Genomic DNA, 24,873 nt, shown 5'->3' on the forward strand with positions numbered 1-24,873 from the left:
TCTTACATTTAGGTCATGAATCCATTTTGAGTTAATCTTTGTATATGGTGTTAGGTAAGCGTCTAACTTAATTCTTTTGCATGTGGATATCCAGTTTAACCAGCACCATTTGTTGAAAAGACTGTCATTTCCCCATTGTATAGTCTTGGCACCCTTGTCAAAAATCATTTGGCCGTATTTGTGAGGGTTGCTTTCTGGACTCTATTCTCTTCCATTGGTCTATGTTTGTCTTTAGGCAGTGCCACACTGTTTTCGTTACTGTAGGTTTGTAGTAAGTTTTGAAATCAGGAAATGTGAGGCCCCCAGCTTTGTTCTTCTTTTTTAGGATTGTTTGGCTGTTTGTGGCTTTCTTGAGATTCCGTATGAATTTTAGGATGGATTCTTCTATTTCTTCAAAAGCTGTTGTTGGGATTTTGATAGGAGATTACACTGAATCTGTAGATTACTTTGGGTAGTATTGACATCTTAGCAATAGTAAGTCTTCCAATCCATGCACATGGGATGTCTTTCCATTTATTTAGGTCTTCTTTAATTTCTTTCAGCACTGTTTTGTAGTTGTCATTGTACAAGTCTTTCACTTTTCACAGTTAGTTCCTAAGTATTTTATCTTTTTTGATGCTATTGTAAGTGGCATTGTTGTCTTAATTTTCTTTTTGGATTGTTATTGTATAGAATTACAACTGATTTTGTCTGTTGACGTTGTATCCTGCTACTTTGCTGAATTTATCAGTTCTAACAATTTTTCTGTGAAATCTTTAGGGCTTTTTGCATATAAGATCATATCATCTACAAACAGAGATAATTTTACTTCTTCCTTTCCAATTTGGATGTTTTTTATTTCTTTTTCTTGCCTAGTTGCTCCAGCTAGTTGTGGTTCTTTTTTATTTAACAGTTTTTCCCTCAATTTGTCTCTGCTCTTGCATCGGAGCATCTTGATTCTCTAGTGTGTGCTAACAAGATGAAGATGAAGCCATATATATATATATGTGTGTGTATAATAATATGTATAATATGTATATTATATATACATACATATATGTATAATATGTATATATGTAAATCATAATCTAATCATGGTTGTGCCATCCCACCACCTTGGCCATATAGTGCAACCTAATCATCACAAGAATGACATTCAGTCACTAGTATTCTATTGGTTAGAAGCAAGTCACAAGTCCCACCCACACTTAAGAAGAGGGGATTACTTAGGGTGTGAACATGGAGGCCACCCTAGGATTTATCCACCACAGGGTGGTAAGTGCTCCAGAGTCCAGAAATTAGAAATTTTCATTTCATGGTTTTTGGCTTAGTAGGCTGGAAAACAAAGGGTCAGGGATGTGTCATGGGTTTGGGTGCCCAGGCCAAAGATGTGGTCAAAAGAGGTCAATATCTAGACAGGTGAATTAGAGCAGTAGACAAAGGGCAACAGGAGAAAGAAGGGTTTTGGTGATGAACAAATATCTTTCAAACCAGTTCTTTGTATACTTCCTGTTTTGGGGAAGAACTGGTTCCAAAGCAAGTATGGATTTATGGGAGCTAAGTAGAGAGGAGTGGTGAGTATGGAGAGTAAGGCGTTTACCTGTAGGAGTTGTGAATCAAAATGGCGGGTTTCTAGGTGCAGTTCCTAAGAGCTCTCTCCTTCCTTTGAGTTCTCCTCTTGCTGTTGATATGGGGCTAACTGTTCATAGCCACCACCCTCAAGTTAAAAGAGAGGGGGATCTCAGAGATCTCCCTGCACCTCAAAGTTTCTGTGAGAGCTGAGCCCTTTCTCCCTTGCCATTGTCGTGTGTACACAGTGCAAGTATACAATGAAATGTACTTCACTGTGAAGGATTTTTTTTTAAGTGACTTAACACAAATTTATTATCTGAACGATGCTGTAGAAGTCTAACATGAGTCTCACTGGGCTAAAATCAAGATGTTGGCAGGGCTGCATTCCTTTCTGAATGTTCTAGGAGAGAATCTGTTTACTTGCTTTTCCAGCTTCTGGAGGTTTCCCATATTCCTTGGCTCCTGGCCTCCTTCCTCCATCTTCAAGTACGTTAGTGTTGTGTCTGTCTGACTCTTCTTCCGTAGTCACATTTCTGTCTGATCACAGCTGGGAAAGGGTCTCTTCTAAGGACCCCTGTGATTATATTGGACTCAATGGGATAACCTACCATAATCTCCCCATTGCAAGGTCCTTAACTTAATCACACCAGCAAAGTCCTTTTACCGTGTAAGATGACATTTGACTGTGGAGGGTTTTGAGAGCACTGATTGTACAGACCTTAGAGAGGAAACGAGTTCAGTCTCCTAGATGTAATTTAGCTGGGTACGAGTTCTAATAATTAGACTCTTTCAAACATTCTGTTTTTGCTTTTCCTTTCTCTTCTACAGATCCCTCCTTCAGCTTGGGGTTTAATTCTTGTTGCTACTTTATCTGTGTGTCCAGGCTAGTGTGAGCACTCTTTGAGTCTCTCTTGATCTCTAAAGGAGAGAAAGAATGTTTTGGAGATTTATTTTGGTCTCAGGTCTCTTCTCTTTGGATTTGGGTCAGAACTGTTGTCTGTGTGGGCACCTGCTTCACCCACACTGGCTGATTAGGTTCTTCCGTGAGCTTTTCCCCTGGATGAAGAATGCTTGATTGCTCAATGTGCTCTCTCAGTTATTCTGGGGTCCTGTTTTACCCCAGATTTTTTTTTTTTCCCTGAAGAAGATTTGCCCTGAGCTAACATCTGTTGCCAGTCTCCCTTTATTTTGTATGTGGGTCACTGCCACAACATGGCCACTAACGAGGGTGTTGGTACACTCCTGGGAACTGAACCTGGGCCGCCAAAGAGGAGTGTGCTGAACTTAACCACTAGGCCATGAGACCAGCCCCAAACCTCAGATTTGTTTGTTCTTGTGCTTTGTTGTGTCTTCTTATTCTCAGGCTTCTTTGGGTGGAATTTTCACCTCCTTAATCCTCATCCTGTATTGCCTCATTCTGTGTTCTTTGTGTTTTTTTTCCCTGCTCTTCCATTTTTTCTAGAATTCCTCTTAACTAGTTGTAGTTGTGTTCGGTACTCTCTGACCAAGTCTGGTTTTATCTCGCTGCAAAACATCTTATCCTAGGGACTTATATATACAGTTAAGGCCACTTCCCACTGTATCTGGGAAGTCTTTTTGTTGTTTCCCTATGAATTGTATAATGCTTAAGACCCTCAAATTTTCATTTAAACCAATATGCTACTGGCTCCCTTGCTGGGTATCCCTTCAGCTATAGTATCTTTTTGGGGCAGAGCTGTTTTTTTTTAATTTATAGAATAGGTGGCATGGGTTCTGTCATGTTCTTGTTTGAAGGAATTTTCTTAAAGTAGAGTAAGTAGTAGAGTCTTAAGCTCTACTTTATAGGTTTTCAAGTTAAAAATTAAACTATAGATATAATGTCTTTGCCATGAGACTCTTTTTTAAAAACTTTATTATGAAAATTTTCAAATATAGAGAAAAGTTGAGTGAAACACTGAATACTCATAGAACTCTTAGATTCAGCAGATGTTCAGCTTTGTCTCTCTCTGTATTCATACTTTATTTTTGGTTGAACTGTTGACAGTAAATTGCAGACATCATGATACTTCACCCTAAATACTTAAGCATGAATCTCATAAGAATAAGAATATTGTCCAAATAGTCACAATAGCATTATCACATCTAAGAAAATTAGTAAGAATTTCCTATCTGCTAATATTCAATACATATTTGAATTTCTCCAATTGTCCTAAGAATGTATTTCATAGCTGCTTTTTTAAAAAAAAATAAGCTAATTGAATTTTATGTATTGCTTTTGATTATTATGCTGGTTTTAACCTGGAACACTCATTCTGCTTTTACTTCATGTCATTGATTTGTTGAAGTGTTCAAGCCAATTGTGTTGTAGAATATTCCACATTCTAGATTTATCTTATTGTTTTTTCAAGGTCATTTAACTTGTTCCTCTCTCTCCTTTTATGTGGTTCCTGTGAACTGGAAGTTGGGTCTAGAGGCTTGATTAGATTCATGTTAAGCAGTTTGGGCAAAGATACTTCGGGTTTGTGTATATCATAATGCATCGCATCAGGAGGCACAGAACGCCACATTGTCTCATTCCTAGTTGCGCTAATTTTGCTAACTGCCGAGTCTCAATTATAAAGGCACAGTTTTCCCTTTGCAATTAGTAAGGAACCTGCAGGGGGATTGCCTAATATAATGGTTTTAACATCCGTTGATAATCCTGCTGGAATCTGTGACTACACTGAGTATTACAAAATAGTGGTTTTCTGATCCTGTTCTGTAATCTTTATTAGCTGATGTTCTGTGTTGGAGAAGAGCTTTCCGTTTCTCTGTCTCATTCTCCTTTTTTTTTTGAGTATTTCTATAGACTCATGGATTTTTAGTTATTCACAGTGTTAGTTAGTTTCAGTTATTAGTTTTGATGTTCATGTTCTCCCAGATTTGGCCAGTGATTGCCCTTGCCAGCTGGTTCCTGCTGTGACTTTTTGACAGGACTCCATTAGTCTTTGGGTGTTTCCTTTCTGGCGTAAAAGGTCCTCACCTCCCTCTGTTCTTCCTCTGCCCTGGACCTGGGATCAGTTATTTTCTCCAGGCAGCCTTGGTTTTTTAACTCTAGGTATACGCATTGTTTCTGGAGTGTCATGGTGTGTAGGCTCTTTGAGAGCGAGGAAGTAGATTAAAACTTTTTAACAAGAAATCGTCAGTCCATTATTTCCAGTTTAGATTTAACATTACAGAGCTTTTTCTTCTTCATATTTGTATCTCTTTTTTCCTCACATTGCAATTTCCAGATTTTCATAGCATTTATATATGTTGTTTGCTTTATCCTACAATATACATAAATTGGTTTCGAAATAATACGGCTGTTACTACTCACAGTAAACCTGTACAAACTGCTGATGGGAGGTGAAGACTTCCCTTTAGGTCCTTTTCCCTTGACTATACCTCGCTAAGGATGTAGAGTCAGAATAGTTTTCAAAAGTTAGGTGAAATAATTCCTTCCTCTGTGCTTTTATTCTCAATTTGATATACAGATATGTTCTTTTTTTTCTGTTTGTGTTCAGTTTTAGAGTTTGCCCTTTTTTCCTTTTGGATTTAATTTTACTGTTTGAATCTGTAGTGTATTTAAATGGTTGAAAAGTCAAAACCACACAAAAAAGGTGTACTTAGAGAAATCTCAGTTCTTCTCTAACCATTTTCATTATTTTCTGGTTTATTTTCTTAGTGTTTATTTTTGTAAAAACAAATAAATGTGTGTATATTCTTATTTCTTCTTCTTTCTTACACAAGTACTTTATATACTGTTTTGTAACTTTTCTCACTCAACAGTAGATCTGGAAATTACTCCATGTCAGTTCATAAAGTGTTTCTTCCCTCCCTCCCTCTTTCCCTTCCTTTTTTTTTTTTTTTTTTGTGAGGAAGATTAGCCCTGAGCGAACATCTATGTCAGTCTTCCTCCACTTTATATGTGGGATGTTGCTGCAGCATTGCTTGATGGGCACTGTGTGGGTCTGTGCCCGGGATTCAAACCCATGAACCCCAGGCCACCAATGCGGAGTGTGCAAACTTAACCACTGCACCACTGGCCCGATCCCTCTTCTTTGGTTTTTAATGACTGCCTAGTTCTGCACTGTATGGATGTATAAAAATTCATTCAACCCATCCCCGATTGATAGACATTCAGGTTGTGTCCAACCTTTTAATTAATCTGATCCAGGTGTGTTTTGTATTTCTGGAGTTATGTCTTTAGGATGGATCCCCAGAAGTGAGATTTCTGGGTTAAAGAGTAAATGCAAATGTAATTTTCTTAGATGTTGCCAAATTCTCTTCCATAGTGGTTGTATTATTTCACACTTCTAGCGGGACTGTGTCAGGGTACTTGTCACAGGTTTCTTGACAATATATCAGTAAGTTAAATTCTTCCTGTCTATTGTTAGCCCATAGTAATTCTAAATGGTATTTTCTATACAATGATTCTAAAATGTAACTTGGGGACCACTTGTAATTTGTAAGAATTTTGGGGGTGGTTTTTGTCAAATGTAAACATTACTACAAATATCTGTATTTTTGTGTCTGGCTCATTTAAGTATATACATGTCTTATTTGAATCTTAAAACAGCAACAGCCACAGTAGTCATCTCACAGTTTTTCCATCAGATTTGCTGAGTATCTTTTTGGTGGAAGCTATGGGATAGGGAATTTTGAGGATCTTTTGTTTTTCCAAAGTAATCTGCCAGTCACGTCATTTTGAGAACCACTGTCCTTGTGTCTTGAAAGAATTTGAGATCCTACTAACTATTTGGTCTTGGCTTTCTTTTATATCTTGCCCAGGCTCCTGTTTACATTCGTGAATGTGCCAGATTGCACTATTTGGGATCCAGAACTCAAGCATCAAAGGTAAGAATAGGAAATCGCTCTTAGCCCAAACAAGAAGAGAGTTAATTAAGATTGGTGGAGTTTTAAAACAACGTGTGAAATCAAAGTAAAGCCATGGAAAATAAAATGTTTTTAATATTATAGTTCAAATTATCTAGTCATTTTGAGATAAGGAAAAAGACTGAGAAGAAAGTGATATGTTGAAATAAAAATGCCCCTACACACAGTCTCCATGCCTGCTTTCAGAAGTGCTCCACTGGTGGATGGTATCCTTTGCATAGGAGTGATGGCCCAGAGTGTGTGTTGATAGGTTTTTCATAAAGCCCATATGCATTCTTAGCACGTATGATATAAACAAACAATCTGTAAATAGCAGATGTATTAAGTATCTTACAGTAATAAGAGAACAATTTTATGTAATACATTCTCATTTCAGGTTCAGTAGTAAGGTAACACTCTATCAAGTAGCTAAAAGACTTGAGATCACATGCGCTTAGAAAGCAAATGTGTGATGTTTATAGCAAGGTTACATATGATTATTGAGCTTTAAAAGTGAGAAGTTTAAAAAACTTCACCAGCACTTTTTGATGATTTTTATTTAGTCTGTCTTGGTTAGAAATAAACTTAAGCTTTCATCTTATGCTGTTTTTCTTGCTCCTGTTTCTTTCTACCTCTCATTCAGCAAATATTTGGTGTGACCATGAAAACAGTGTTTGATTTCACCTAGTTTAACTGGAGTGTGGGTTTTCTTAGAGAGTTGTTTTTGTTCTACCACTGCCGTGTAGTTGTCATATCATGTTGCTGAGGGTGGGAAAGAGCACCAGCCAAGAGCCAGTGCGCTTGGGCTCCAAGATGGGTCTGCCGCTTTAGTATGGAGACAACTTAAACCTGTAGCTTAACTTCAATTCTTCAATCAAATAGGAATGCTGCTTCCCCTGCTTCCTTCACAGAATAGCAATGAGAATTACTTGCGATTAAAAGATGCTTTGAAAACTGGACTTTTCTATGAATATAACTTTTGATGGCGATATTCTGAATGAATTTAGGCTCTCTGGGTAGGTCATAGGAATGGGCTATTAAGATAGTCTATAGGGGCTGTCCTGGTGGTGTAGTGGTTAAGTTCACATGCTCTGCTTTGGTGGCCTGGGGTTTGTGAGTTTGGATCCCAGGGGCAGACCTACATGCTGCTCATCAAGCCATGCTGTGGTGGCATCCCACATACAAAATAGAGGAAGATTGGCACAGATGTTAACTTAGCGACAATCTTCCTCAAGCCAAAAAAATAAATAAATAAAAGAGGAAGATGGGTAACAGATGTTAGCTCAGGGCCAATCTTCCTTACCAAAAAATCCCTACACCCCAAAACACTATAATTACAGGTTTTTCTTTATCTGATAATAGTATTTAGATTTTTCTTGTTCCTGGGTATAAGAATATACCATGTTCCCCACTCCATCTCCCCTTTTTGTTCCAGGGTTGTGGGAATCTGAAAGCAAAGCTGGCAGGATATATTAATTCATTTTTCTTTTAAATTTTCTCTAGGATGATCTTGATCTAACAGCTTCCTGTCATTCTAAGTCCTTCCAACTGGCAAAATTTCAGAAACGAAACCAGGTAGATTTCTGCTCTCATCAGGAGGAAACTCAGCAGCGTACGGAAGAGGCACTGAGAGAGCTGTTCCAACATGTTCACAATATGCCGGAGTCAGCAAAGAAGAAACAGCTTATCAGACAGGTGCTCGAAGGCAGGGGAACAGTGACAGGGCTTTAGGAATGTGATTGTGGTTGTAGACTCACTCTAGAATATTGTTAAGAATCTTATTTGCTTTTTGGCTCTTATTGGCCCAAGCTTTGGCTCAGCCAGGAAAGGAGATTTGTCTCTGGAACCTTGTGGCGCTCTCTGTACCTCTGTTCTGCTAGAGAAAGGAGTGGGGGCTCTTGCGTTTCTAGGGTTAAACGGAAGGACCCAGGTGTGGTTAGTTTCTCTAATTTGGCCATGTACCAAGTTTGCTGAGAGAACCAGCAGGTACAATATATTGCTCCAAAGTTTAAACTCTTCAGATTTTCTTGGGAAATAACTTAATCTTTTTGAATTTCGATTTTCTTGTTTGTAAGGTTGTAATGCCATGTCTCATGGTTGTAAAGATTAGAGGTAATCTCTGTAAAGTGACTGGCATAGCAGAGCAAAAGTGGTAGCTCTTAGTGAGTTGTTTGCAGTTAGAAACTGTTGACGAAAATAATCCATAACCAATCTGTAAATGAAAATTTGGGTGAGTTTATTCTGAGCTGAAATCTGAGGACCATGGCCCAGGGCCTTTCTTCCCAAAGGAAGAAAGGGCACCAAAGAAGTGGGGTGCACAGAGTGGTTATATACCCCCAAACAGGGTGTTTCACATATGATTGAAATGTCCCTCCCACAATCGTCACAAGATTGCCCTGTCGCACAGCGCTTGATGGACACAGCAGGTAGTGGGTCTGCTGTCTCAGAGGGCGTAGCAGGAGGCAAGTCTATTGTCTCGAGCTGGGCAGTCACAGGTGAGCGCAGCAATCAGTTTCTAGCCTAAGGAAAGATGCTTAATCCTTAAGGAGATGCCAATGTTGGGAGGGGCAGGGAAGTTGCACCTTTACCTCAAGGGCCTTTGCTCTTGCCATAGGGAATCTCTAAAGCAGATATACAATGCATGCTCAACGGCCTCCGTCAGGCCCTTTTGAAAAAACAAGGTCAGGCCGAATTAGGTTTATACCAAATGGCTTCCTCATATTCTCCAATATATCCTATTGCTTGCCATTTTTATTTGTCAAAAACATATAAATCAAGGGCCTGGTCTGATACTGGAAATAGGAATTCTAGTGGCTAAGTTTGTTTATTTTGGAGCTATGGGAGCAAAATTAGCTCTCTCATTTGTTATTTTGAAACTCAAAGTGTAGCTTGAGTAAATCCTGGTGGGTTGGTTAGTTTCTTTCTCAGGAAACTTATGTTGTTTCAGCCTCTCTTGAATTTTAGGTGAACAGGCCAGGTCAGCCTCTTGACTTCTTATTCAACTGGCACTCTCCTGAGGGAAGAAGTCTGTGATTTTATTTATTTTTTTATACCTAATCTCAAGCATAGGGCTAGACATAAACAAGTGCTCAGAAGATGTTGAACTGTGCTGTTCCTAAGAATTGACACACCCTTTCAGGGAAGTTTTCTGTCACTCCCTTTGAAGTGACTTTGAGAATGTGCTATGACTGGAATTTTACAGAGTGTTGGCTCAGTGTCATTACAGATTCAAAGCAGTGTAGTGATTTAATTCTTGGTAGAAACTAAGACAGCAGTTCAGGTAGGACAAGTGTAGTGACTTCTCTCATCAAGAACACTGAGGATGAAAGATAATACAAAGCGTGGGGCCAGCCCCATGGCGGAGTTTTTAATTTCTCGCACTCTGCTTTGGTGGCCCGGGGTTTCACCAGTTTGAATCCTGGGTGCGGACATGGCACCTCTCATCAGGCCATGCTGAGGCGGCGTCCCACATGCCACAATTAGAAGGACCTACAACTAGAATATACAACTATGTACTGGGGGGCTTTGGGGAGAAGAAGAAGGAAAAAAAGAAGATTGGCAACAAATGTTAGCTCAGGTGCCAATCTTTAAAAAACAAAAAAAAAAGGGAAAAACTAACATTATTTTTGCTCTTTTTAGAAAAATAGGAAATTATAGAGAAGGATAAGAAGAAAATAAATCACTCATCCTACCACTGGTTACATTTTGGGTATTTCTTTCTGTCTTTTTCCTATGGATTTATTTTTACATAGTTATGATCATACCATATACTTTCTTTTATCTCTGGCTTTTTCACTAAACATTACAGCATAAGTATTTTCTCATGCATGCTTGCAAATTCCTTGTATACATTTAAAATACTGCTGTTTCTTTTTGAAGAAACTATAACTTTCTATTTCCTGATTTTTTTCTATGATTATAAAAATAATGAATAATCACCATAGAAATATTCAAACCTTCAGAAGACTGTAAAGAAGGAAATAGAAATCACCTATAATTATCCAGACATAATCACTGATAACATTTTAGAGTATTTCCTTCTAGTGTTTCTTTCCGTGAATATGTATTTCACATTTTTTTTTTTTTTGCTCAATTGAGATCATAATATATGTTCAGTTTTTTGTATCCTACGCTTTTCATTTAACATTATATTATGAGCATTTTCCCTCTCATTGAAAGGCTGTAAACATTTTTAATGGTTGTATAACATTTTATCATATATAACCAATGTATATACACTTCACCTTCTACTGGACATATTGGGGAAATTAGGTCATTTTTTAGTTCATAGATGTTTGTTCATAAGTATTTTTATTGCAGATTACTTCCTAGAAGTGGCATGATCAAAGAGTATGCGGTGTTTTTTTTTGGTTGATACATCTACTAGATGCCTCCTTCTGTCTCTCCTTCCCCTCACCCCAAAAAATTGCCAAGGTTTGTTTGTTTGAAGAAACTTTTAAATTTGCAATAATTTAGATTTAGAGGAAAATTGCAAAGATAATGCAGAGACTTATTCCCACATACCCTTCACTTGGTCCCTCCTCATACTAACATTGTCAAAACTGAGAAATTAATACTGTCACAATACTATTAACATTCCAGACTTTATCCAGATTTTACCAGGTTTTCCACTAATAGCCTTTTTCTGTTTTAGGATCCAATCCAGGACCCCACATTGCATTTACACACCCGTACACACATTCTCTCTCTCCCCCTCACTTTCTCTCTACACTTTATTTGTGAAAGAGACCAGATTGTTAGTCTCTCACAGTCTGGATTTTGCTCTTTGCATCCCTGTGGTGTTATTTAAGATGTTCCTCAGTCCTCTGTATTTGCTATAAACTGGTAGTTAGAGCACGTTGAAGAAGCTTGATCTGATTCCAATTCCATTTTTTTTTTGGTGTGCACTATTTAATTTAACTTAATTTAATTAACCCTCAGACTAATTTAATAAATTTTGACTTGTTTTTGGCAGCATGATTTCTGCCTTTGTGATTTGCTTGCCAACTTGCTAATCCATATATATACAGACTCGCTTTTTCCTGGACTTTTCTGGGTATTTACACTTAGCTATTGGTTGTCACAGAATGCTATCTCCTGATGGGAGAATATGAACAAAATGTTCTGTATGTTTTCTTTTAGTTTAATAAGCACGCTGCGACCCAGACACCCCAGAAGGAACCTTGTACTCCCCGGGCACAGAAGAGGGCCCGGTCACGGTCCTTCAGCGGCCTTATTAAGGTGAGTATGCTGTTCTGTTGTTTTCAGCGTTGGCTGTAAGAATACTTAGCATCTGCCTTTTCTTATGCATAAACCGTTTTCTTCACTCTTTGGGATCCTATAAAGGGTTCACGTGTCAGGTGATAAGGATAGAATTCAGAAAAGCTTTTCTTTTTCAAAGCATTTTGCTGTGTTTCCAGTTGGAGAAGGGCTCTATGTGAGACGTGAGAAATGACAGCAGTGAAGGCCCTCCCTCTCCTCTGGGGCTGAGGCAGAGCCTCCTCCCGAGCAGACAGGCTCTTTTGCTTCACAGCCTGCCTTGTGCCACACACTTCCTTGTGCCATTTGCGATATTGTTATGGAGAAGTGAGAAAGTTGACAGAAACTAGGGAAATTGTTAGAAAATAGATTTTCTAATAGACTAAGGAGTTTTTGGTATCTCAAATTTTTGTGAACTTAATATTTTGGTCAGCTGTTGTATTCCCTTCCTTTGTATCAAATTCATTAAAAATCTTGTTTTTAAAACATACAATGTATACTTCTGTGCTGTTGCTGCCATCACTGCAGATTGAATTTACCAGTCTGTGACCATCTGCACTCGCAGTTAAGGGATACAGCCATCAGGTGGCAGTAGATAACTTGATATGGAATTCACTTTTCCAGGCGTAAACAAACTAAGGCAAGGTTCTGGTTAACTTGGAGAGAGATTAGCATTATTCTTGGTTCTACTGTTTTTCTTTAAAATTTTTTTTTTGTTAAAGAATAGCACCTGAGCTAACATCTGTTGCCAATCTTTTTTGTTTTTCTTCTTCTTCTCCCTAAAGCCCCCCAGTACTTAGGTGTATACTTTAGTTGTGGGTCCTTCTGGTTGTATATTCTGGTTGTAGGTCCCTCTGGTTGTACTATGTGGGACACCACCTCAGCATGGCTTGAAGAGCGGTGCCGTGTCTGAGCCCAGGATCCAAACTGGCGAAACCTTGGGCCTCTGAACTAGAGCATGTGAACTTAACCACTTAGTCATGGGGCTGGCCCCTAAAATTGTTTTAACATTTTTAAAATCTATAAATCCAGCAACATTAAGGAGCTCTTTGCTTAAAATTAAAAATTATGCCCTAAAAAAATTACCTTGTAATATATATATTTTTTTCTTTAAGCTGCAGTTATTAGCAGTTGCAACTTCATCTAACTCTAATTTTCATTAATTTTTTTATATCATTAATAGAAGTTTAGAACTCACTCTCAATCCTGACCCACTAGGGCCAGTAGCCTCTGGGACATTAGGTTTGCTTGACATCAGAATTTCATTTGCTATCAGCAGAGTGAAGAGGCAACCCACAGAACAGGAGAAAATATTTGTAAAACATGTATCTGGTAAGAGGTTAATGTCCAGAATATAAAAAGAACTCTTACACAACAGCAGAAAAAACAGCCTGATTAAAAAATGGGCAAAGTGGGGCCAGCCCCGTGGCCAAGTGGTTAAGTTCACACACTCTGCTTCGGGGCCTGGGGTTTGCCACTTCTGATCCTGGGCATGGACCTACACACCGTGCACCAAATCATGCTGTGGTGGCATCCCACATAGAAGAACTAGAATGACCTACAACCAGGATATACAGCTATGTACTGGGACTTTGGGGAGAAAAAAAAATTGGCAAAGGACTTAAATAGACATTTCTCCGAAGAAGATACACAAATGGCCAATAAGCACACATAAAGATGCTCAGTATCACTTATCATTAGGGAAATGCAAGTCAAAACCACAATGAGATACCAATTTACACCCACTAGGATGGCTATTATCAAAAAAAACAGAAAATAACAAGTGTTGATGAGGATGTGGGTAGATGGAACTCTTGTGCACTGTTGGTGGGAATGTAAAATGTTGCAACCACTATGGAAAACAGTATAATGATTCCTCAAGAAGTTAAAAATAGAATTATTATATGAACCAGGAATTCTACTTCTGGGTTTATATCCCAAAACATTGAAAGCAGGGACATGAATAGGTATTTGTACACCCATGTTTGTAGCGGCATTGTTTACAATAGCCAAAAGGTAGAGGCTACCCAAGTGTTCATTGATGGATGAATCAGTAAACAAAATACGTATATCTGAACACAATGGAAGATTATCCAGCCTTAAAAAGGAGAGAAATTCTGATACATGCTGCAACACAGATGAAACTTCAAAACATCATGCTAGTGAAATAAGCTAGATACAAAAGAGCAAATACTGCATGATTCCACTTAGGAGGGAGGTCCCTGGAGTAGTCAGTCATAGAGACAGAAGGTACCATAGTAGTTGTCAGGGACCAGGGCTGTGGAGGAAGTTGGGAGTTTTTGTTTATTGGGTACAGAGTTTCTGTTTGGGAAGATGAAAAAGTTTGGAGATGGATGGTGCTGATGGTTGCACAACAATGTGACTATACTTATGCCACTGAACTGTACACTTAAAAATGGTTAAAATGGTAAATTTTGTGTTCTGTATATCTTACCACAATTAAAAAAAATTATCTTTGCTAGAACCCTAGAACATTATTCACCTGCTTAGACGTGGCAAGTAAAATGAATATCCTTGGTTCGTTTTACTTATAATCCTGTCATTCCCTCTGACTTTCCCATCATAGAGATGATTGATAACCAAAAAAGTTAAAGTCAAATAAATGTTTCTCTGTGTGTTAGACAAACAGATATTTCTTTAACTGAAGTTAGCTGGGTATAGTTTTCTCTTCATAGCGAGCTCTTCTCCTGCAGTTGGTTCTAGATGCATTGTTGCTTGAAATGTAAATATATGGTATCCTCTTAGCAGCTGCCATCTTCTTTACTGAGAGAGAATTTAGAACTTTAGAATTATAAAAGAGCTTACAATTCTATCAGGATAAGACATTTTAGAACGACCATTTTAAACAAATATTACAAGTTTTAGAAAACAGAAGGGTAGAGTGTTTTCATTATAAATGAGGAGACTTTTGAGCTAATAGTGCATGTGAGTTTCTGTTCAGTAGCGATGGAGTAATGGAATGTCTTTGAACAAGTTCGTTAGAAGCTTTATAGCCGGTCCTGTGGCTCCTGGCCTCCTCAACTCTCCTTGCTCTGAGGTGATAGCTGGCTTCCAAAAGGAAGATGTACTGGACTTATTTTTTCAGCATTTCTGTGTTTTAGCTGTTTGATTTCTATCCTGCTTTGATCCCTTTTTTTGGCTAGACTTTTTTCCTCAAAAATTCCTCTCCTGTAAATGATTTATTATATCAGAATATTCTGAATATTGCTGCTAATATTTATATTGTAGAGCTTAATGTTCTGGTTTTGATATGTTCTTCTTGTTGGAAGTCAAATTTATTCTCTAAGGAGAAAAAAGGGAGATTTCTCCAAAGGTGGTAGACTTGTCGCTGTCAGCTGGTACAGGGAGTTACATCAGCTTCTGAGCCGTTTAGAGATGAAAGGGCTTTTAGTCTTGCTCTGAATGTCAGTACTGCCATGTGACCCTCTTAAGAAGGCCTCTACTCTCTTGTGGCTATATTAGAAATTCTTACAGAATTTCTCCAAGTTCCCCAGTCCTGTGTGAGGAAATGACAGGGAAGCAAGTCTTAGAGTGGACCCAGTGTAAGTACCCTTGGTGAGGAGAGGGGAGGGCACTCTTAAGAGCTGCCAGAGACGACATGTCTTTGGGGAAAAAAATTGTACTGGTGAGTAACTGGAGTTTCTTTTATGGTCTCCGAAGCACACTGTAATTGGCCTGTGTTAGCTAGTTTACACCAACTATACAGCTGCTTCTAACGTTTCAGCCCTTTTAAATGTAGAGGAAAAGTGTTCACCTAAAGAAAGGCAATGATTTCCGGTTTTTGGTAACATGCTTGGCCTCCCTTGTGTAAGATGGCATGGGAGAATTTATCAGAAAGCCGGGGTCTTTTTTAACCCAAGAAACTGTAGTTTTGAAGGCCAGTTTGGCTATAATATACTTACAGTAGATGTTTATAAATCAAATATTTTCTCTTCCTAAACCAGCGGAAGGTACTGGGAAATCAGATGATGTCAGAAAAGAAAAACAAGTACGCTACTCCGGAATCTATAGCCATTGGTGAACTGAAGAGAGCCAGCAAAGAAAATATGAACTTAGTAAGATACTGTTCTTTGCACTTTCTCTTTGTATGTGTGCATTTGTAGAAAGGAGGAAAATTGGTATACTATCATCTGCTTTACTGTGTGCATATGTAGAGATGACACACACAGTGAAATAGCTCTGCAGACAAAGTGCTGGAGGGAGTAGTTCTGACTGGGGCCTCCACAGGGCGGGGAACATTTGAGCCAGGCCTGCCTGGCCCTGCCCTATCTGTGGACTTGTCCTTCAGGCTGTCCCAGGCATGGTTCCTTCATTAAGCCAACAATAAAATCAGTTCAGATCAATGAGATATAGCTACATCAGTAAAACTCTTCACATTAAAATTGAACAAGTAAATAATTCCTCTGCTAGTAAAGTCTGTCTATAGGAACAACGTTAAACATTTAAGCCACTATAAAATTTTCTTGTTGCAGGTGTATTCGGGCTCTCCAGCTGTCACGATGACACCAACGAGATTGAAGTGGTCTGAGGGGAAGAAAGAGGGGAAAAAAGGTACAAACGGTATTTACTTTGTGTTCTACCTGAATGTAGTTCCCTTCTGCATCTAGCCAGTCAGTAGCGTTCTTTGAATTCCCAGTGTTGTATGGTTGTAGTCAGAAGCGATGTGAAAACTGTGAGGCCGGGTCCTTGCCCTTGAGTTCATTTACTGGGTGGTTATTGAGCATCTCCTCAGCACTGTCCCAGGTGCTGAGGGGTAGAGCTGTGAACACAGACCCACACGGTCTCTGCATTCTTGGACAGACAGAGCACATGTGAAAAATACTTGTTAAGGGGCCGGCCCGGTGGGCCGGGGTTCGCCGGTTCGGATCCTGGGCGAGGACATGGCACCGCTCATCAAGCCATGCTGTTGCAATGTTCCATGTAAAAGAATTAGAATGACTTACAGCCAGGATATACGATTATGTCCTGGGCCTTTGGGGAGATAAAAAAGAAAAAAGAGGAAGATTGGCAGCAGATGTTAGCTCAGGCCAGTCTTCCTCACCAAAAAGAAAGCTTAAAACACAACTTGTTAAGCAAATTAAAAGCAAGTATAAACTAATTTGTGAAACCAAGTACAGAGGTGCTGAGAATACAGTCAGTATACCTGGAGTAGTTATGTTCCTTTTGTGTGTAGATTTGGCTTTGTTTATTCAGTGAAGCTTTCCAGATAAACAGCTTTTGGGGACATTTAGGACAAAAAGGATTATTTAGTGGTGGGACTGCTGGTTGCCCCAGGCTCTTGTGGTAAAAGGCAAGGGCTGCTGTGCTTTCCTCTGAAGCGTGGGGTTCCCTGGAAGACCAGAGGCTTTGTAGTTAGACATGATTTGAGTCATCATTCCTCTGGCCCGGGAGAACCATTCATTCTCTCTGAGTCCAGGTTTTCTCCCCTGAAATTGGGGATGGTAGTTATGTCTACTTCACAGATTTCTTAGGTGGCTCAATGGAAATAATGTTTTGGAAGCACACTGTGACAGTTAAAGCATTAACAGTAGTCCTAATTGTTACGAAAGAGGATGGATGAGACGCGGGCTTGTTTAAGGCTCGTGCGACAGGTGACGTGGTCTCTGAAGTGGTCTCTCACCCCTCAGACATGAGCACGATTACTAAGTGAGACGTCAGCAGTAGAAAGAGAACAAAAGCCCAATCCTTATGCATAAATTTTATCCTTTTCTAGAAAATTAAATATCTGTATAGTCTCCTTACTTACCACTGAACGAATTTATCTGAACTCTCTGTTCTTTCCACCTTGCTTCTCACTGCTAGGCTGAGCTGTCAGATTGAGGCAAGTTTGGTGTTTATCTGTGTCTAAATATTTCTACCTGTTTATCCATAAGTCAAAGTCAAGCATAAGTTATTTTTGAAGGACACATTGTTTCGTATCAGCTACACCTTTTGTCACTTGGATTTTTTTTTTTTTTTAACGATTTTTTATTTTATTCCTTTTTCTCCCCAAAGCCCCCCGGTACATAGTTGTATATTCTTCGTTGTGGGTACTTCTAGTTGTGGCATGTGGGACGCTGCCTCAGCGTGGCTCGATGAGCGGTGCCATGTCTGTGCCCAGGATTCGAACCAACGAAACACTGGGCTGCCTGCAGCGGAGTGCGTGAACTTAACCACTCGGCCACGGGGCCAGCCCCTGTCACTTTCATTTTTGAGGATAATCAAGAAACAATATCCTTCTATATTGACAAACGCTGCTTTAGGAAGAGAGAAATGCGTTAAAAAAATAAGCGAGTTTAATATTTTCCCCGCAGGTTTTAGAGCAGGGATTCTTGACCTGTTAACTGTGGACTTCCTAAGGGTCCTAATAAAGTTCCTGATATTTTTGATGTAATTTTATATGTAGATGCAGCTATGCATTTTTCTGGAGGAGAGAATATATAGTTTTTATTAGATTCTCAAAAATGTTAGTGATTTAGAAAAGTGGAGGCCCACAGATAATGAATGACCTTCCACTGGATCAGGCGATGGCATTTTCACTTTGCTCTCTCCCTGGTCACTTCCTCTGTCTTGAACTGCCTTCCTTGGCTGTCATGTCACACTGTTCTTGTGCTCCTCCTTCCTTTAGTGCTTTTCCATCTCTGCAGTGGCTTACTGTCGTCTGCTCACCCCTCCACCTCTTTGTGGCTTTCAGCGCTCTACCTTAACTTCTCTGCTCGTCTCAGCTCTTGCTTTTCCTCCTCGTAGCAGCTTGGTCTCCTTCTTCAGCTCAGTTCTGCTATGATAAGTCAGTAGATAACTCAGTCTGCATCTGCAGATCTGAACCCTCTTTAATCTCTAAGCCCACAGATCTAGTTGCCTGCCATCTATTTCTTTTACATGAGTACAACCCTAGATTTTTTTGACGTGATTTACAAAAGGAACAAATATTTTTTGAAGACCATAATGCAATTTTATTATCATCATCATCAATAGCATACACCAAAAAGATGTTTATTTAGCAGAGGGTTTCTCAGCCTGGCACTATTGACATTTGGGGTCAGATAATTCTTTGTTTTGGGGGCTGTCCTGTGCATTGTACAGTGTTTAGCAACATCCCTGGTCTCTACCCACTAGATGCCAGTAGCACTCTTCCCCCAGTTGTGAGATCCAAAAATGCCTCCAGACATTGCCAAGTATTCCCTGGGGAGGAGGGGGCAAAGTCACCCCCAGACGAGAGCTGCTGATTTAGCATCTGCTTATTAAAGGGCATTATTTTCAGCAGTCAGGATCTTACCCATTCTGCAAAGCTCTGCCTGTACCCCTCCTCCTGTCTGAAGCCTTCTTTGGCTAACCCAGCCAGATAGACTTTTTCCTTTGAACTCTTATTAATGCTACTGAAAGGTTGACATTTAGGATGATTTATCATAGTTTTTTAGTTCACATGTATCATCTTATCTCTGTAGCTGGTCTCTCTTCTGAAAGACATGGGCCAGACTTAAGAATTTATCCGTGGCCTCCTGTCTGCTGTTCTCTTCCTCCCGATAATGACAGTGCCTTGCATCTGGGAGGCATTTAGTAAGCGTTCGCTGGTGAGAGGCGTGGTGGTGGCAAGAACAGGGCTCCAGGCTTGGGTTCAGTTGTCAGCTTCGCTGCTAATAGCTGTATATCCTGGGGCCAGTTAACTTGTGTAGGCTTCCGATTCTTCACCTGTAAAGTGGCAGGAGCATTACCTCAAGCACAGGTTGTTGTGAGGATAAATGAGGTAATGTATGTAAAGACCTTAGAGCAGTGCCTGGGGAAAAATACACACATAGTAAAGTGGTAGCTGTTATTGCCATTGAGATGATTTAATGAACTGAGGTTAGAGCAAGTGATGTTTACTTCGTGAGAATCCTAAATTCTCAAACTCTTTAACTCTCAGCTTGTAGAAAATATTAAGTTTAGATCCTCTAGCTTTTAGGTGGGATGTTTGCAAAAAGAAGTATTTATAAACATGCTTAATGCTCTTGTTTCTCTTTCAACCTAGGATTCCTCTGATGGATCCAGAGTTCTGTTGTCCACCCGGAATTTTCTCCTTAGTGGGCCGGGTGTCATTACCGCTCACAAAGGAGCCAGGACTTGCTGCGTTTTGAGTCGTGAAGTCAGCTAATCCTCAGCCTGACTGATGCCTCTGAACCCGCTCACCGGAGGGGTCTGCGGGCTCTGCCATCTAACCAGGGCTAGCAGCTCGCTCGCTCTCTCTCTCTTTAATATTACGGGGAAACCACTAACCAGCCAGCCAACTTAAGCTGCACAGTCAATGGGCAGAACCAGGTGGACTCCCGCGCTCATTCCATGTATTTCTTCAGGCACATTCTATTTTTAAAACTATGAAAGTTGTGCTCAACTGCCAGTGATTTTTTTAAAAGGACTGTCAATCCTGGTAGATTGATGTTATTTTTAACTGATATTTTGGGCTTTTCTCTGTTTTGATAGTGTTGGGGTATGTTGGTGGTTGTTTCTTGTTTATTTGTTGTTAATTTTTTGTTAAAAGCCATTTTTGGGGATAGGTAATCTAAGTGGATTCTAACCCAGAAGTCTCTCCCTTCTTTTTCACCTTAAGCCTTGGGAAAGCTCTTTATCTCATGAGGCTCTATTCCTCAATACCTTGTGTCCAAAGAATTTATAGCTTTCCTGGAAATTTTCTAGTTCTTGGGCCTGAGATTGCAGGGTATTTGGCCTGCAGTGTTGAAAAAGGAGAATTCAGAAGGATATAATACTTTAACCAATGTCAATTATTAAACTGTATTCCTGCCTCCCTCCCCCCTCCCATCTTCCTCCCTCCCTCTCTTCCCCTTTCCTCTGTGATGCCAAAATAAGTGTGTGGTTGCTGAACTCGTTTCCTTCATTCGGTTTCCTCTCACCTAAAACATCTCTGGTGCCAGTACTAATGTGCCAAATTACTGTGACTCAAGGACAGTCTCTGACAGCTTAGTAGAGGTTTGCTGAAATATCTGTATGTAGCGGAAGCTCTGGAGTATGACTAGGATGGGGCTGGCTGGCTTTATGTCCAGGACGACTCCTTCTGAGAGGATTTAAAGGAAAGATGTTCTCATTTGGAAGCAGTTGTGCCTTATCACCAATATTCCAGCAGCGGTTGCTGCACCGTCCCTCTCCTGTCGGAACGGGACCGGGAAGTAGTTGGAGGTGGGGCTGGAGCTTTGACTGGGGTGGGGATGTTCACATGTGCTTGTGGTGAGCAGCGGCGTGGCCTTGGTCTAGTGTAAGTACTCTGCCCGGAGAGCACACGTGGCAGGCGAGTGTTCGGTATGTGCCTGCTCTGTTAAGTTGTGCAACCACTCTCCCCTGTGTGCTGGAGCCGAGTCAGGCCTCTGTGGGAAGCAGTTGCCCTCTAAAGTATGGTTGGCTGACCTATTTTTAAACTATTAAAAATGGTGCATTATTCTGAAACTAAGGAGGATGCTGGGGGAGCAGATTTGGCTTTGCGTCTGGGTGTCAATCTTCCATACTTTCTGTTTGTTTTGTGGCTGTAACAGCAATAGTGAAAAAAAGAGTAAAATTTGGCCTTCCAGCTTGATAGATTGTGAACAATAGATGGTTAAGGGTATCAAACTGCTTAGAAGCACATTTCTCTAGAGCAATTTTATGTCATTCTTAAAAATGCTTATTAACAAATCACTTGTGTAGTTTTCTATTTGAGTTTTTTTCTTCTTGAGAGAAAATAAAATTCCTTGCACTAGCCGTCAGTGAATTCAGACAGAAAACCCTTTTGGTGTGACCAGTCTGAGGGCGGTTCTCCCTTCACTCCGTGCGTCCTTTCTCTGATCGTCGAGCCTTTCATCCGAGTGGTGTGGTCTGTTAACACGTTCGATGTGCTGTCAGGTAGAGAGGGCCAAGCAGTGACCTGATGCCTCCTTGTCGCTGAGTTCGTTCTGGGAGGTGGCTGAGATTTAGGAGACTCTTGGCTGAATGGAGTCGCTATCACGGTGGTGTTCTGGGGCTGGGATGGTGAGAGAGATGTCTGTCACGTGCACGTGCTTTTGTATGGCTGGCCCCCTTGGGCAGTGTAAGTGTGTATTTGGGTATGTGTGTTTCATTTAAGTTATTTATTAAATATGCTTTCCCTTGCTTTAAGGGTATGATTGGTCATTTTTTCATAGAAGCTGTGATCCAGTTGGAAGCCAAATTTGAGAAATAAACAGCATAACCTTCTGCCTTGTAATATGTGACTGTTCTAATCCTGTGGAATCTTAGGGAGAACTGAAAACAAAAACCCTTTATCATTTGCCACAGAAGGGTACTGTCTCTCTTCTGACATGGTGGGTGGGTATTTTTGAGCCAGTATTTAACAATTCTTTTTTAATCTAAAGACATTTTAAAAATCTGTTTTGTTGTGTTTAATTTTCACATTGGAGCAATCTCTTTGGAAATGCCTCTTCTTGTGGCTTTAAAACTTCATATCTTTCTGGGGCCAGTGTGGTGGGTTTTGATGTGGTGTCACCATAGGGCAGAGTGTGCTAGAGGCACAAGCATAAAAATGCAGACCACCTCCTCGATTCAGATCTGCACTGGGTGAGCTACACTGCTTGAGTCAATGAAAACCATGGGCACTGGCGCTTCTAACCTTTCACCCGATGGCCCAATGCGTGTGGTTTGAAAAGCTCCACTGCAGGACTGAGAGAAGATTGAGGCACTGATTGTGCCTGAGTGCCAAAACCTGTTAAAGCAGCTGGTACTTAATGAGTCGTAACTGAAACCGCAGTTGATCTCCGCAAGCTCTTCACGCTGAATGTTCTTCCAGAGTCAGTCAGGAATGACAAGGGAGCACCTTGGCAAATGGAGAGGTGCAGGGCCGTGGACTGCGGCCACCACTGGGTGATCCAGAGGTCTCTGTTTTGTTGGCCTATAGGAAGACGGTTGATCCCAAAGTGTCAGAGCAGAGCCACTCTCTCCTCCCGAATAGCGGTGTCTGTTCAGCTTCCCTCCCAGGAACCTACATTAGGATGCGGTTTGAAAAGACTGCCTTCTAGGGGAACCTGTGACCACTGGGACCCTGCCCGATGGTGACCGGCTGTGTGGCCGTGTGTAACTGGGGAAGCCATCTTTGGCAACAGACTTCTCTAGATTCTGTCTGCTTGCTTGCTTCGTACAGGGCCTCGCACAGATGCTCGAAACTGACGGCTCCCATTCTGAGGTCTTTTCTCAGGAGAACTCCTTTCCCCAGGAGAGAGCCTCGTCCCTGCCCTTGTCCACCCCAGAGCCTTTGCACTGAGGGCAGGCCTTGATCCACAAGGAGACGAGCATTTGGCAGGATTGTCCTAAAATTTGCGAAAGATTTGCGTTTCTAAGACGCACAAGCTTTTCAAACCGGTGGTAATTAACCCAATCTAAGGCTCAGTATTGAAAAGCTGGCTTTCCTAGAGGCTAATTTTGAGATCTTTCCACCGGTGGAGGGGCTAGTGAGGAGGTGGAGTACATATCAGCCTGAGTGCTTGGTTACCATGGAAACTGGAGTGTGTGAGGCCACCACCAGTGCTAAGGAGCCAGTGAGCACTCCCCGAGACGTGCTTGGGGGCCCGCAGAACCTGTTGGGAAATCACTCCCACCCCAGGTCCTTTCTCCATAGCAGGGTCGCCTTTGCCCTGTCCCTGACTCAGCAAGAGACGCAGGGTTTCTTAACTGTGTCACCATTTTTTATTTTTCATTCTTTGACTATATATCCTATATATATGTAACTGTAAAGAAACAATTATATGCGTTGTCTTTCTTTTATATTCATGTAATATTCTGAAATTAAATTTGTTTTATATCCATAAGCTTTGAGTGGTCTCTTAATTCACCTTTTGATTGATGGATTACTTTATTTTTATTTTTTTAAAGATTGGCACCTGAGCTAACATCTGTTGCCAATCTTCTTTCTTTCTTTCTTCTTCTCCCCATAGCCCCCCAGTACATAGTTGTACATTCTTAGTTGTGGGTCCTTCTAGTTGTGGCATGTGGGATGCCGCCTCAGCATGGCTTGATGAGTGGTGCCATGTCTGTGCCCAGGATCCGAACCGGCGAAACCCTGGGCCACCAAAGCAGAGCAGGCGAACTTAACCACTTGGCCACGGGGCTGGCCCCATGGTGATTATTTTAAAGAGAAGTAGCCTCTTTTAAAAAGATTTTTTTCCTGTTTAATTGAGATATTATTGACAGGTTGCCTCTTGTTCTGAGGAATATGAAACCTCTAAGAGAAGCGCCTTTTTGGCTTGTTTTCCAGCCAAACAGAGTGGGTTGGGTTCAGGGGGAGCAGGGCTTTTGGCTGATAGGCAATGGGATTGGAAGCTCTGGGAATTCTGAGCTTCCTGATTTCCCGTGCCTGAGTCTAGAATGCTTTGCACAGGTTTCAGTATCTCACATTATCTTTATTTCCTCCCTTAAAAATAAGGAGTCATAGTTACAGTAACAGTAAAAACCAAATGACATTTTCGTCTAGGGCAGCAAGTTGTAGAGTTTAGACAACTCTGGTTGAAATGTTTCTGCTACTTATTATGCATGTGACCTTGTGTATGTCCCTTCATCTGTAGGGTGGGGAGAGTGGTGTCTTGTTTCAATAATGCCACGCTCTCAGATGTGAGAGCTCAGCACTAAAGATTTTAGTCTGGGTCTGTGTTGTGCTTCAGGACATCATTTGCCCCTGCAATTCTGAGTAAACTTTTGTGTACATCTGGATTGGTCTAAGGGAGAGATTTCATAGCTTCCACGGGAATCCCAGAGGAGTCCTTGACGGCTAAAATACTAGAACCACCAGCCTTACACAGTGCCTGGCAGATGGCAGGTGTTCATTCACTGTTAATTTCTCTTTCTCTGCCAAGAATAAATTTTCTAATCAGGTTATTGATGCTGACATAGTTATTTTATTTTATTTATTTTGAGGAAGATTGGCCCTGAGCCCACATCTGCAGCCAGTCTTCCTCTACTTTGCACGTGGGATGCCTGCCACGACATGGCCCAGTAAGTGGTTCACAGGTCGGTGCTTGGGATCCAAACCGGAGAAGCCTGGACCACGAAAGTGGAGTCCTATGCCACCGGCTGGCCCCCGATGTAGTTATTTTTGATAACAAAGAAGTTACTTGAATCTGGAATGGAAATAAAAATTCTGCAGCCCACTATAGTCCATTAACTGCTCACGTGCCCCTCTTTTGCCGTGTTAGCTCCCTGGGT

General features: G+C 40.8%; 1 protein-coding gene across 13 annotated transcripts in view; it reads left to right on the forward strand.

Annotated features, from left to right (window-relative positions):
• Positions 1-23,483, forward strand: part of ARHGAP19 (Rho GTPase activating protein 19) — a 59,680-nt gene extending 36,197 nt beyond the window's left edge. For 10 of the 13 annotated variants that reach the window (XM_023641581.2, XM_070261608.1, XM_023641600.2 and 7 more), the window contains 6 exons: positions 6,343-6,408; positions 7,930-8,121; positions 11,569-11,667; positions 15,651-15,761; positions 16,179-16,257; positions 19,694-23,483. In XM_023641581.2, the coding sequence (XP_023497349.1) occupies positions 6,343-6,408; positions 7,930-8,121; positions 11,569-11,667; positions 15,651-15,761; positions 16,179-16,257; positions 19,694-19,704 (558 nt within the window). In that variant the 3' untranslated portion in view covers positions 19,705-23,483. The remainder of the gene's footprint in view (positions 1-6,342; positions 6,409-7,929; positions 8,122-11,568; positions 11,668-15,650; positions 15,762-16,178; positions 16,258-19,693) is intronic. The other 3 variants (XM_023641593.2, XM_070261634.1, XM_070261627.1) reach the window with 1 other exon arrangement.
• The last annotated feature ends 1,390 nt before the right edge of the window (positions 23,484-24,873 follow it).

Source organism: Equus caballus, chromosome 1 (genome assembly GCF_041296265.1).
Source record: "Equus caballus isolate H_3958 breed thoroughbred chromosome 1, TB-T2T, whole genome shotgun sequence".
In the NCBI taxonomy this organism is placed as follows: domain Eukaryota; kingdom Metazoa; phylum Chordata; class Mammalia; order Perissodactyla; family Equidae; genus Equus; species Equus caballus.